This window comes from Schistocerca nitens, chromosome 2 (genome assembly GCF_023898315.1).
Source record: "Schistocerca nitens isolate TAMUIC-IGC-003100 chromosome 2, iqSchNite1.1, whole genome shotgun sequence".
NCBI classification, from domain to species: Eukaryota; Metazoa; Arthropoda; class Insecta; order Orthoptera; family Acrididae; genus Schistocerca; species Schistocerca nitens.
In genome coordinates, this window is record NC_064615.1 from 344897378 (window position 1) to 344912148 (window position 14771).

General features: G+C 39.3%; 1 protein-coding gene across 2 annotated transcripts in view; it reads left to right on the top strand.

Moving 5' to 3' along the window:
* Positions 1 to 14771, top strand: part of LOC126236157 (non-structural maintenance of chromosomes element 3 homolog) — a 72805-nt gene that overhangs the window by 14318 nt on the left and 43716 nt on the right. For both annotated transcript variants that reach the window (XM_049945243.1, XM_049945244.1), the window contains exon 3: positions 13788 to 13885. In XM_049945243.1, coding sequence (XP_049801200.1) covers positions 13788 to 13885 — 98 coding nt within the window. The remainder of the gene's footprint in view (positions 1 to 13787; positions 13886 to 14771) is intronic.

Sequence of the window (14771 nt, forward strand, 5' to 3'; positions counted from 1 at the left end):
ATCCTCTCACCACCACCTACTCCAGTCCGGTCACGTGCATCACTTATACCATCAAAGGCAGGGCTACCTGTGAAACAAGGAAAAATTATGGCAATAATCTGGATGATTGACTAATCTGGCCTTGTAACATCAACGAAAATGGCCTTCCAGTGTTGGTTAAACAGTCATGTGACAGGTATTTGTGAATGTGAGTTGTGGTCGGTAATCCAAACATAACTTTTCTGGTGCTGCAACATATGGATTCCCTGCAGCAGTATGAGCTTTGAATTTTTTTTTTTTTTTTTTACAAAAACAGTGAAAGAAAAGAAAAAAACAGTTTTGCATGTGTTTGATAAACCAGATCTGAGCTCTCTTGTTAGAACATTTTTTTTTAGATTGGTTGTAGAAAGATTCAACAGCTTCTTGAGGTGATGGAAATCACTATACATTGTGTGTTTGTTGTAAGGGAACTAAATGAAATTGTTTGCCAATAAATCAAAATTATTCAATGTTTTTCTCTGTCGGGCAATCATTGTTTGACATACTCTGTGACAACTTGTGTTGTCACTATGTAGAATGATTTGACAGTTTTGATAGTTTTCCGTGATCAGTTGATAATTCGTGGCAAACAAATTGTTATACAGCATTTAACATTAACTGTTCTTCAGTCCTCTGATGCAATGGTTGTGGCATGTCCAGAGTAAACAATGAAATGAATGCTAATTTTCTTGAAAGTGTTTTGTGAATGAACCACTTTTGTTGGCTTTTGTCCGTCCTGAAATGCCCAGACTGTCAATTGCTGCGTAGTTTCCAGCTTGTATGAATATATCAAACAGTTACAGTGTTGTAAATATGAATTTTGCATTTCCATGATTGAAATTTTTGAGCATATCCGTATGCAATTGACTCGTGCATGTTTTTGTGCTTCGGTCAAATTATGTGGAATCTGCTGGGAACATATCTTTTTCACAGCTCAGTCTTTTTCATTTGCTTGTGCCTTAGTCCCGGATCAGTGCAGGGTCGGCATGGTTATTAATGAATTTGGCATGCTTAGTTAAATGGGTGGTCAGATGCCCTATCTATTGCCACACAGTTACCCTCCAAGCCCCCTCCCTCTTCCAGGTTTGGAACATGTGTATCTCAAGTGTATATTCATATGACAGTGAGCGAAAGTTTTTCTAAATGTCTATGAATCATGTAGGTGACGTGGGACTAGAGTACCAGCAAGGTATTCACATAGTGGTATGTGGGAAGCCTCCTAAAACCACATTCAGGTTGGCTGGCACAGTTACCCTCTTCGTTAACCTGCCTGCTGGATTCAATCTGGGGTCAGTGCGCATGTGTGTTTATTTTTCCCCCACAGCTGAATGTTAATGCAAAATGGAGTGTTTTTGATATGCTTGTAAGTAACATACCAATTCTCTTCACTCACATTGTGCACAGTAGCAGCATTTTTTGGAACAACAATTGACTTACGTTGACCTTCATGAAACTCATTGCGGATGGAAGCACGACCTAGACAAAATTGTGAAAACCGATCATAAACTGTCTTTTCTAAAGATGATTGTTTACCAAAAATTGAATGAAGAGATTAAAGTCATTGTTATTAGTTAGACCTTTCACGAAAATCTAAAAAATAACCCAATAAAAACCTGCAAGTGAAACTTCCACTCCTTTTTTTTTTCCTGCAACACTGCTTCTTTAATCATGCATTGTTAACAAACTACTTGGCCAGTTTTGAGCTGCTTCATTTCAACAATAACAAATGTCAAATTTTAATACAACAGTAATGTCATACTTCAGTACAACCATCTAGCGGCCATCTGAATAACTGGAAAGGCCATTTTAAATGATCTGTTTCTGTTTCTTGCCTTTGGCAATCTGTGTTCTGCGTGATTGCCACGTCATGATGTGGAGTCTTGCAGTGTTGAGACTTTGAGTGAGATCTTTACCATTACTTGCCTTGTTAGTTTGTAGGTTAGATGATGTATAGGTCATTTCAACTATGGGATCAAAATATTTGCATAATTATTTTGCAGTAATTCTGCGTACAGAACTTGAAGTAAATTGTAATATGAAGTAGTACCCTTCCCCTCTGAGATCGCTGATCTCATCTTTTATTAACTGGAAGTTGATTTATAGGATCGAGTAATATTGCAATATATATTTAACCTTATGTATTTTCTCCTGCTTTACAAATGGTTTATTGACTTGCTGGAAGATGTTATTTCATGGTGGTCTGTGTGATCTATCTGCACAGTTTTGAGAACAATACAGCTACTATTTGTCGTATTTCTACCAATTAGTTTGCTCACCCCAAGTCACTCCTGTTATTACATTGAGTAGTTACATGCAAGCAGGCCACCATCTTGCAGACACCTATTGTTAGTCTTTCTCATATCAATCACCAATCACCAGTGTTTGAATACTCACTGTCTCAGTCCATTAATAATAAATACCCAGTTCTTTTGCATGAGTGAGTTTCATTGTACCGAGAGGTAGGTCATTGGTCACTGTTCTGGAAAGCAGATGACTGTTGAAGATGACGCATAGTACTTTTACAATAGTGAATTTTTCGTGGAAGATATGATAATAAGGCATTTTCTGTTTTCAGTAGTAAGTGCAGAGTTTGCTAAAAGCTTAGTTAAACATTTCAATAATCAGTCTTTTGGAGATTACAGAAATGAGGAAACGACGTCATATTGCCGGTTTTGGCTATAAGCTGAAAGTAAACACTGTATGTAACTTTTGGATAGGATTTGAAAAGTGATGATCTAGAATTAGTTGTTTGAGTACATAGCTATACGAATTCATTACTGTTGTGCATTTATTAAGTAAGTGTGTGTGTTCTGTGACTACCTTCAATTACTTGTGGGGTCAGCTGGTGTTTTCAGTTGTATACTGGCATGCAAACATTCATATAATACAGCATAGGAGACCAGAGTTTTGCCTAGCTACTCATGGTGGTAGCTTGTTTATTAATCCATTTCTTCCCCATGTTATGTACAGGGTGGCGCAGATGGATCGGGTGGTTTTGAAGTGGACTGTACGTCTGGAGGGGGGGAGCCAGGTGTTCGGCGACTTCGTCCTGTGGTGGGGGGGGACAGGAAGTTTCAGTTGCAGGCTGGCAGTCAGTCGCGATGGCTACGTGGTCCGTTGAGCATCGTGTTTTCGCAGTGGAAGAGTTCATACGCAATAACGAGTCAATTGTTGCTGTGACGCGTGCCTTTCGCCGGCGTTTCAACATCCCACCTCGCGGTAGTGTTCCTAAGCGAGATACGATATTGAGTTGGGTGCATAATTTCCGCACTACTGGTTCATGTGCTCCAAAATGGACGCCTAGACCGCCAACAATAACAACGCCTGAGAACGTGGAGCGTGTGAGACGCGATGTCACTGCGAGCCCACGTCGATCAACGAGACGTCGTGCTCAAGCTCTTGGAATGTCACGTCGGAGCCTTCAAAGGATTCTTAACGAAGAACTGAAATTCCACCCCTATAAAATCCTGTTGGTACAGAAGATTCTCCCAACAGACCATCTTCAAAGGCTTCAGTTTAGCCAACAGATGTTGGAGTTATTGGAAGATGTAAACCTGATTATCATGATGTCTGACGAGGCTCACTTTCACATTAACGGATACGTAAACAAGCAAAATTGCCGTTACTGGGCCGACACTAACCCAAGAGATCTACACCAACGGCCTCTCCATAGTGACAAAGTGACGGTTTGGTGTGGGGTTTCTAAGGTAGGGATAATTGGTCCTTACTTTTTTGAAAATGAAAGGGAGCAGGCGGTTACTGTTAATTCGCAGCGTTATGTGAACATGATTGAAGATTTTCTTCTCCCACAACTTGAAGAGAACAATTACGACATGGGCAATATGTGGTTCCAACAAGACGGGGCAACTGCACATACCGCTAGGATATCAATGCAAGCTGTACGCGCTCTGTTCCCTGGCCGTTTGATTTCCCGTAATGGAGATGTCCATTGGCCCCCTCGCTCGCCGGACCTCACGGTATGTGACTTTTTCTTATGGGGCTATTTAAAAGCAAGGGTCTACATGAACAAACCCCGGACCATTCAGGAGTTGAAGGCAGCAATTCACACCGAAATCACATCAATTCCTGGTGATGTGCTTGAGCGGGCAATGCGGAACGTTAAGGACCGACTCCAAGAATGCGTCGCTCGAGAAGGAGGGCATTTGATGGATGTAATTTTTAAAAACTAACATTACTATTTTTTTGTTAATAAACTTCCATTGTAACTACACGTTTTGCACTTTATTTCAATCCAATACCTTTACAATTGACAGTTTGACAAGTATTTTAAAACCACCCGATCCATCTGCGCCACCCTGTACATGCAACACGAAGTTTCCATTAATTAATTTTTTTCGTGACGTGCCAGACTAATTGTGTAATATAAAAAACAATAGACTGAGAACTTGTGAATGCCATTTAACGTATGCGTGATGACTTTTGTGCAATAAGTTCATTTTGACTGCATTTTGCTAAGTTTAGCTTAGTGTTGAGTGTGCACAACACTGGGAAGAAATGGATTAACACAGCTTAACTTACATTTGGTGACCAATCTGACAGTATCTTGTATTACGCACAAGCCTTGTAATAGTGGTGATATTGCCAGAAAAAAGAGAGAGGTACAGGGAATATAATTTCATTTTATTCCTTTAGTGACAGGATGTAGTACACTGGAAGTTCATTTTAAATTTGCAGTCCACAAGATCGTCCTGCTTTAGTGGTCCAAAAGAGTTTACAGTTTTTTAATTACCCTAGGTTTGAAGTTCCTTGGTCTGCCCATCAGGACTTCTGTGAAGAGGTCAGTCTCTAATTTTGCTTGATCCTTGTTGGGCACTTTCTATGAACACAGATACCAGATTGTGTGTGGATGTCATTTCTTAGGTAAGCAACTCTGTTCTTGTATGAACTGAGTTAGATTATTATAAAGGTAGCTGGGCTTTCTGCCATGATTAGCAGTACTTAGCAGATGCAAAGATATGATCCAGAATTCATGACTTGCTTAGGTGAATATGGTTGCTGCTGTTTCAGTTTTGCCAGTATTTGGTTCATTACTCATTTTGTCAGTAAATACTCAACATACAAGGTGTATTTTACAGACTATAAGATGCTATGGACTATACAGTGGAAAGACCCGTACCCAGAGATTGGAAAGTTGCAGAGGTCATACCAGTATTCAAGAAAGGTAGTAGACGTAATCCACTAAATTACAGGCCCATATAATTAATTTCAATATGCAGCAGGATTTTTAAACATATATTGTGTTCAAACATTATGAATTACCCGAAGAGAATGGTCTATTGACACATAGTCAACACTGATTTAGAAAACATCGTTCTTCTGAAACACAACTAGCTCTGTACACACACAAAGTGTTGAGTGTTATTGACAGGTGATTTCAAATTGATTCTGTATTTCTAGATTTCCAAAAGGCTTTTCGACACTGTACCATACAAGTGGCTCTCAGTGAAATTGCGTGCTTATGGAATATCCTCTCAGGTATGTGACTAGGTTTGTGACTTCCTGTCAGAGAGGTCACAGTTTGTAGTAACTGGTGGAAAGTCATCGAGTAAAACAGAAGTGATTTCTGGCATTCTCCAAGGTAGTGTTATAGGTCATCTGTTGTTCCTTTTCTATATAAACGATTTAGGAGACAATCTGAGCAGCCGTCTTAGGTTGTTTGTTGATGATGCTGTCATTTATCACCTAGTAAGTCCATCAGAAGAGCAAAACAAATTGCTAAAAGATTTAGAAAAGATATCTGAATGGTTCAAAAATTGGCCATTGACCCTAAATAATGAAAAGTGCGAGGTCATCCACATGAGTGCTAAAAGGAATCCATTAGACTTCGGTTACGTGATAAACCAGTCTAATTTAAAGGCTGAAAATTCAACTAAATACCTAAGAATTACAATTACGAACAATTTCAATTGGAAAGAACTCGTAGAAAATGTTGTGGAGAAGGCAAACTAAAGACTGTGTGTTATTGGCAGAACACACAGAAAATGTAACAATTTACAAAAGAGACTGCTTACGCTACACTTGTCTGTCCTCTTTAGGAGTACTGCTTACGCTACACTTGTCTGTCCTCTTTAGGAGTACAGCTGTGTGATCTGGGATCCTTACCAGGTAGTATTAACAGAGTACATCGAGAAAGACAACGAAGAGCAGCATGTTTTGTATTGTCGCAAAATAGGGGAGAGAGAATCACAAACATGATACAGGATTTGGGATAGACAGCATTAAAACAAAGGAATTTTCCATTCTGGTGGAATCTTCTCATGAAATTTCAGTCAACAACTTTCTCCTCCAAATGCAAAAATATTTTGCTGTCACTTACCTAGGAAGAAATGATGTTTACAATAAAATAAGGGAAATCAGAGCTCACACGGAAAGACGTAGGTGTTTGTTTCTTCCGCGTGCTGTTCTGGAAGGGAATAGTAGAGAATTATTGTGAAGGTGGTTCAATCAACCATCTGCCAGGCACTTAAGTGTGATTCGCAGAGTATCCATGTAGATGTGGATGCAGAAGATGCCCCTCAGTTTTTAAGCAGTTTTTAAAAAAATTAACACTTTTACAATTTTTATTATTAGATCACAAAGGCAGACTAAAAAAAAGTTTGTTACACCGAACTGACCTTTAAAATCCCTGAAAATTGTCATCTGAATTTTCTTCTTCTTCGTCATTGTTGTCCTTTCATATATAAGATGATCTTCAGCACCTTTGAGAGTGTTACTTCTGCTGCACTACTTGAAAGATTTAACAATAATGTCTTCTTTCACTCTAGACCAGTTGTTGATTGTAGGTCATTTTAAAGCTTCCTTCGGCGTAAATTTATGTTGAGTTTCATCCGTCATCTGTTTCTTACATTCCTTTCTCCTATACACTTAAAATGGTTTATTTATCGGAATAACAGTAAGCTCTGTATTTCCCTGACTCAATTTCTCTTTCACAGAATTTTTCAAGTGACTACTAAACTGATTTAGCACAAGAAGAGAACTCTTCTTCAATAAAGCACTTCTCCTTCTATCCCACACTCTTATTCATAATTTCATTCCAGCCTCGTCCATAAAATCCTTGTCACATATATGAACAAAAACACCTGGCAGTGTTTCAGAAGATTTTGGCATTTTTTTGCACTTTAAAATGATCATTGGATTAAGTTCGGTACCATCAGCACAACATGAAAGCACAATAGTGTAGTGGATTTTTTCGTGTCCACTAGTTTTTATAGTTAAAGATTTAGCACCTTTCATGGCTACAGTTCTGTTACTCGGCACCCAAATGTCAGAGGTATTTTGTCCAGATTTGCTATTTGGCTTAGTTCCACACTGGTTTTCTTTTTATGTTGAATAATATAGTGATGGAAAGATAATATTTTCACTTCATACATTTGTGGCTTTTCTGAGATGTTTTGATTTTGGTTCACGTGCTGAGTCCATAATGCTTCATAAACCTGTAGTACAAACCCACTCCAGCTGTAAATCTGTTCAGTTCACTGTAGCGCTAGCTTATGAGCATGTTTTTAGTCATTTTTGCATTAATTCCAGTGGCATTTTGATGGTGTCTTCCATTTCAATATGTCATCTTGTAGATTTGGCCACTTTGCAATTAGTCCTCAATTTGCACATTTAGTCTTCCTCATTTTTTTCAGTTCTTCTTTACTAGCTCACCAATCGTGAATGGTTTTTTTCTGTTGATGGAAGGCTGAAATGCCGCTTAGTGGCTCTCCTCCCATCTTCTTCTGCATATGCTGTTACTTCCAATTTATAGCTCGCGTCACATGAATACATTTATTTTTTTCCATTGCAAAACTAGCAACTAACAAAAATATTGTACTTTTATCAATAACACAAATCACTTTCTGTTCAGGTTCCCTTGTTCTTTAGACTGCAACAACACATCATAATCTGGACAGCGTTCTGGGTTTGTGATGTCGGGTTGGGAGGGAGACAGTGTTAGCAAGCTTGTGGATCCCTGCAACTCGTGTTCGTTGCATCGATACGCTGCTGCTGCCAGTTGAATGCGATGTTGCCAGAGGTCTCCCTGCGGTATGGAATATATGGCCATTTTTAAGACTGGTGGGAATTTCAAATGAAACACAGGATTTTTTTGTATTAATTTTGGGTATAAGATGCACCTGAATTTTGGAGGCAGTGTTTTGAAGAAAAAAAGAATCTTATAGTCCATAAAATACAGCAAAGGATTTTTTTTAATTTTGCGGGCTTTATACATCTGATGTTCAAATTTTTTTAAAAATCTTGTTGGTACACGTGTTCCTGATGTTTGTAGTTTATTGTTGACAGTTCAAAAGGTTGTACGTGGTTTTCAATGCTTGGTGAATTTTTACTTTAGAAGAAGATGCATCAAAGAATTTGCATTAAATTTTGCTTGAAAAATTGAATAAAGTGCAGCACCACATTCAAAATGTTCACTGTGCCTTTGTCGAATCGACCATGAGTAAGATAAGAGTTAATGATTGATATAAACATTTCAAAGAGAGCCGAGAAGACGTTGAAGGTGACAAGCATCCTGGATGCCCTAGCACGTCAATTACTGATGAAAATGTGGAAGAAGTAGCAAATGGTTCTGGAAAATTGGCAAATCACCATCAGAGAGGTTGCTGATGATGTCAGCATATCCTTTGGCTCACGCAAAGCAATTTTTTCATATGTTTTGAGCATGAAACGTATAACAGCAAAGTTTGTTCTGAAATTGTTGAATTTCAGCCAAAAACGACATTGTGTAAACATCACTCAGAAAGTGCTGAATGAAGTTGACAGTGATCTAAAACCTCTAAACAAGGTTATAACAGGTGATGAAACATGGAAATACAGGTATGACATCAAAACCAAGGCCCAATCAACCCAATGGGAACTGCCTGAAGATCCAAGGCCGAAAAAAATTCGGTAAGTTTGACCACATGAGAAGATTCTTGTCTCGGTTTTCTTTGATTACTATGGGATAATGCATCATGAGTTCCTGCCTTATGGTTATACGGTCAATAAGGAATACTACCTTGAAGTTATGCATCCTTTGTGTGAAGCAATCAAAAGAAAACTACTAGAATTCTGGCAAAACACAGTGGAAATGTGTGCCACGATAATGTTCCCACCCATACCTCGATGCTTGTTCATGATTTTTTGGCAAAAAACAAAACCGTTATGTTGCCTCAGTCACCTTATTCTTGTACATGGTCCCCTGTGAGTACTTTCTATTCCTGAGGCTGAAGAGAGGATTGTCATTCTGCCATCATTAGATGAGAGAAAAACAGAGTTGCTGAAGGAGCTGAACACCATGACAGAAACTGAGTTGCAGAAGTGTTTTCAAGATTTAATAAAGCTCTGGTACAAGTATATTAGATCTGAGGGGAATTACTTTGAAGGAGACGAAGTTGATGTTGATGAATAAAGATTCTTTGAGGAAAACAAAAATTCCCATTTCTATGGGATTACACCTCGTATAATGCTGGAAGTTGCTGCTGTGCTGAAGCATTGTTCCAACATGAAGGCTGACAATTGCAAGCATATAATTTGTAAGAAATCTTCAGTTTCTTTCATTTTAGGGATAGAAAGCTTCTTGTGTGGATGGTTTTCTGTATATATTCTAATTTGTAATGCCTATTTATTGTGGAATGACAATATTATGAAAAGGATAGATTGCTATTCACTATATGGAGGAGATGTTGAGTTGCAAACAGGCACTAAAAAAAAAAATAATAATAATAAACTGCTGTACATTTGAGCTTTTGGTCTGAAGGCAGTCTTCTGAAGTAGAAAAAGCATGAAGGCATCTCACAGAGATGTAACCACTGTGGCAGGCTACAGAGGTCTCAGCAACCAGCAACAGTAGTGTGTGTGTGTGTGTGTTTGTTTTCGAAATTTGTGGTAAGGTCTTATGGGACCAAACAGCTGAGGTCATCAGTCTCTTAGCTTACCCACTACTTAATCTAACTTACACTAAGGACAACAAAAACACACACACACACACACACACACACACACACACACACACATTCCCCATGCCCGAGGGAGGACTCGAACCTCCGAGGGGGGGTTGGGGGGGGGGTGGACCGTGACAAGGCGCCTCAGACCGTGTGGCTACCCCATGTGGCGTGTGTTTTTTCTACTGTAAAAGAAGACCTTTTGGCCAAAAGCCCAAATGTATAGCAGTTTTATGCTTGTTGTGACTCAGTGTCTCCTCATCAGATTAGTAGCAGTCTATCCTTTTCATAATGTTGTTGTTATTCTCTCCGGGATTTTTCATTATGTATTGTGTAGGTAAGTACGTGTGAGTGGAAAGTGGGAGCACTACATCAAGCTTCCTCTAAGTGAGTGCAGAAAACTTTGTAAAAACCCACATGCAATCAATTTGTTGCACTAGACAAATAACCATTAATCCTGTAGGTGTCTTAGAACCTAGTTTGGTTTAACCCCGTACTGGGAATAGCTAGTCAGTGGAGTGTCGTAGACAATATGTTGTGTAGAGCAAATGTATACAAAAATTTACTCTCCTTCTCTAGTTGTCTGTATTTGGTTATGAAATTTAGTTGGTAATTGCAATATTTGCCAAGTTGATGCTTTTTTCTGATAGAATGTTAGTAATTGGTTTTGCAAATGATTTTTGACTGAATGTAAAAAAAGTAAATTATTCAAAAAGCATCACCTGTGATGACAAAACCTGACTGAATTAGAACAGATAAAGTCGGCATTTTCTTACTCATACAGTTTAAGTCTGAGGTGAGTGCTTGAATACCATTGCTTTATTTCTGGAGAAAAACTGCTAGTGTTTTGACATTCATGTCTGAATGGTGCAATAACTTGAAAAATGCAGATTTAAGATTTACAGCAAATAACAGCTTTTAAAGCATAGATGTAAATAGTTATGTGCATTCAGAGCCATTACATACTTTTGCATTAAAATTGTAAATGGTTTACTTGCATGCAGAATGCAAAGAGTGGTGAAAGTAAAAGTAAGGGGTGGTGGTGGTGGTGGTGGTATTGTCTTCAATCTGAAGGCTGGTTTGACACCTGCCCAAGGTCACTTTAAAAGTTTTTCCATTCTTTTGTAAATAATTTGTCAGTATATTGCAATGTTGACTCATTAAATTGATGATTTTGTAGTACGAGGTGTATTCAAGTTCTAAGGTCTCCGATTTTTTTTCTAATTAACTACTCACCCGAAATCGATGAAACTAATGTACTTCTCGACGTAATCGCCCTGCAGACGTACACATGTTTCACAACGCTGACGCCATGATTCCATGGCAGCGGCAAAGGCTTCTTTAGGAGTCTGTTTTGACCACTGGAAAATCACTGAAGCAATAGCAGCACGGCTGGTGAATGAGCGGCCACGGAGAGTGTCTTTCATTGTTGTAAAAAGCCAAAAGTCACTAGGAGCCAGGTCAGGTGAGTAGGGAGAATGAGGAATCACTTCAAAGTTGTTATCACGAAGAAACTGTTGCGTAACGTTAGCTCGATGTGCTGGTGGGTTGTCTTGGTGAAACAGCACACGCGCAGCCCTTCCCGGACGTTTTTGTTGCAGTGCAGGAAGGAATTTGTTCTTCAAAACATTTTCGTAGGATGCACCTGTTACCATAGTGCCCTTTGGAACGCAATGGGTAAGGATTACGTCCTCACTGTCCCAGAACATGGACACCATCATTTTTTCAGCACTGGCGGTTACCCGAAATTTTTTTGGTGGCGGTGAATCTGTGTGCTTCCATTGAGGTGACTGGCGCGTTGTTTCTGGATTGAAAAATGGCATCCATGTCTCATCCATTGTCACAACCGACGAAAAGAAAGTCCCATTCATGCTGTCGTTGTGCGTCAACATTGCTTGGCAACATGCCACACGGGCAGCCATGTGGTCGTCCGTCAGCATTCGTGGCACCCACCTGGATGACACTTTTCGCATTTTCAGGTCGTCATGCAGGATTGTGTGCACAGAACCCACTCTGCCAACTCTGGAGGCGATCTGTTCAACAGTCATTCGGCGATCCCCCAAAACAATTCTCTCCACTTTCTCGATCATGTCGTCAGACCGGCTTGTGCGAGCCCGAGGTTGTTTCGGTTTGTTGTCACACGATGTTCTGCCTCCAATAAACTGTCGCACCCACGAACGCACTTTCGACACATCCATAACTCCGTCACCACATATCTCCTTCAACTGTCGATGAATTTCAATTGGTTTCACACCACGCAAATTCAGAAAACGAATGATTGCACGCTGTTCAAGTAAGGAAAACGTCGCCATTTTAAGTATTTAAAACAGTTCTCATTCTCGCCGCTGGCGGTAAAATTCCATCTGCCGTACGGTGCTGCCATCTCTGGGACGTATTGACAATGAACGCGGCCTCATTTTAAAACAATGCGCATGTTTCTATCTCTTTCCAATCCGGAGAAAAAAAATCGGAGGCCTTAGAACTTGAATGCACCTCGTATTTACAACTGTCATGTACTGCCTTCTTTAGAATTGGAATTATTATTGTCTTCTGGAAGTCTGAGAATATTTAATCTACCTCGTATAACTTGCACACCAGGTGGAATAATTTTGTCATGGCTGGCTATCCCAAGGATATCTATAGTCCTGGGGGAATGTTGTGTGTTCCAGGGCTGTGTTTCCATTTTAGTCGTTAAGTGCTCTGTCGAATTCCTCTTGCACTATATACCACCCATCACATCTTCACCTACTTCAACTTCTCTTTCTATAATACTTCCCTCAAATTCGTTTCCCTTATGTACAGCCTCTGTATATTCTTTCCACCTTTCAGATTTCCCTTCTTTACATTGAGTTGGCTTGCCATCTTCGTGTAGTTGCTTCTCTTTTCTCCAAAAAACAAATTAATTTTCCTGTAGGCAGCATCTATTTTTCCCCTAGTCATGCATGCTTCTACAGCCTTGCATTTGTTCTCTAACCATTCCTGCTTAGCCATTTTGCACTTTCTGTCAATCGTAATTTGTAGACATTGTGTCCTTTGTGTGCTGCATTTTTTGTTCTCTCCTTTTGTCAATTAAATTCAATATCTCTTGAGCTACTCAAGGATTTCTACTAGGCCTTGACTTTTTAATTATGTGATCCTCTGCTGCCGTCCTTGTTTCATCTCTCAGAGCTACCCATTCATTTTCTACTGTGTTCCTTTCCCCTGTTTAAGTCCAGTGTTGTCTAGTGTTACTCCTGAAACGTCCAACCACCTCTGGTCCCTTCAGTTTATCCAAGTCCCATCTCCTTAATTTCTTATTTCTTGCAATTTCTTCAATTTTAATCTGCAATTCGTAATCAATAAATTATTGTCATAGTCCACATTTATCCTTGGGAATGTCTTACAGATTAATATCTGCTTTAGAAATGTATGTCTTACCATTATATAATCAATCGGAAATCATCCAGTGTCCCGAATAGAGATCAGAAATGGAGTGAATACAAGTCTAAAGCTGCGGGTAGTATACATTAGAAATCGAGGCATTGCTGTTACCTTAGTAGTTCAATCAGTATATTAAATCTGAGAACGTTGGTTTTTTAAAGAAAAAAGGAAATTCACACTTGAATTTTGCCATTGTATAATATATACTATGTTTTTACTATACTGAGAAATGTTCTCCTTGCCATTGTAGGCTTAAAATATATATTCATTTGTTATCAATGAACAGTTGGATTAAAACTGTAACATAAAGTGTTGTGTTGATTAGAGTGTTGTATTGAGGTGTTACATAATAGTAGTTAATATCAGATTTTCTCACTGCTTATTTCTACCTTTTTAACATTTTTCCAGATGTGCTGTGGGAATTTCTTATAAGACTAGGCTTAATTAAAAAAGGAAGCAACTTCATACATGAAAGATTTGGGGATGTTAATAAATTTGTGTCTCAGGTGAGTATCTTTCATAATTTAATTTGTGTAGCTTGTGCCTTGTGCCTTGATTCCTTCTCCAAACTTCATAATTCTCTTGCTACTATACTGTCCCACTACTCCTGTGTAACTGGATTTTCCTTTAACTGCTGTCTGATTGTCTCCATTTGAGGGGGGGGGGGGGGGGGGGCGGGCTATCCCATTCATTCCTGTATCCAGCCAAGTCCAGATCAGTGCTTGTGTGGTACTTCCCCAGTTTCACGGAGAACCATATGTGATATAGTCTATTATTACTATGAGATCATCACATGCAAAAGCATTTTAAAGCTTCTACCAGCTTCTCCTTCCTGGGTAGGAATCCATGTCCCCCTCCTGTCTACATCTGATATAGGCTATATTATATTGTCAGATGTGACATTGTTTGTGCAGATTTTCTCACTGCTTATTTCTACCTTTTTAACATTTTTCCAGATGTGCTGTGGGAATTTCTTATAAGACTAGGCTTAATTAAAAAAGGAAGCAGCTTCATACATGAAAGATTTGGGGATGTTGAAAACGGCCTAAAAACCACCATGCCACACAAGCCCATCAATCCACAAGGCAAATTTGATCTGGAGCCAGCATACCCTCTATCCCATAAGCATGTGCTTTAATGCGCTTGACTACCTGGGCAGGTTGATTTCATGCTCATTCTTGCCTTCCATTCTTTATTTTCTTCTTTGCTCAGGCCACACCCTTCTCTCTTTTGCCTATTACCATTATAGTGCCTGTTTGCTAGCTGTGTACTTAGTACAGGAGTTCCTGGATACCCAGTGCACGATGTTTTGCATGTAATCCTGCACATCACGAAACTGATTTTTTCAAGTTTTTGTGATAGTGGGTGTCGGGATGACTTGAAATGAGCGAG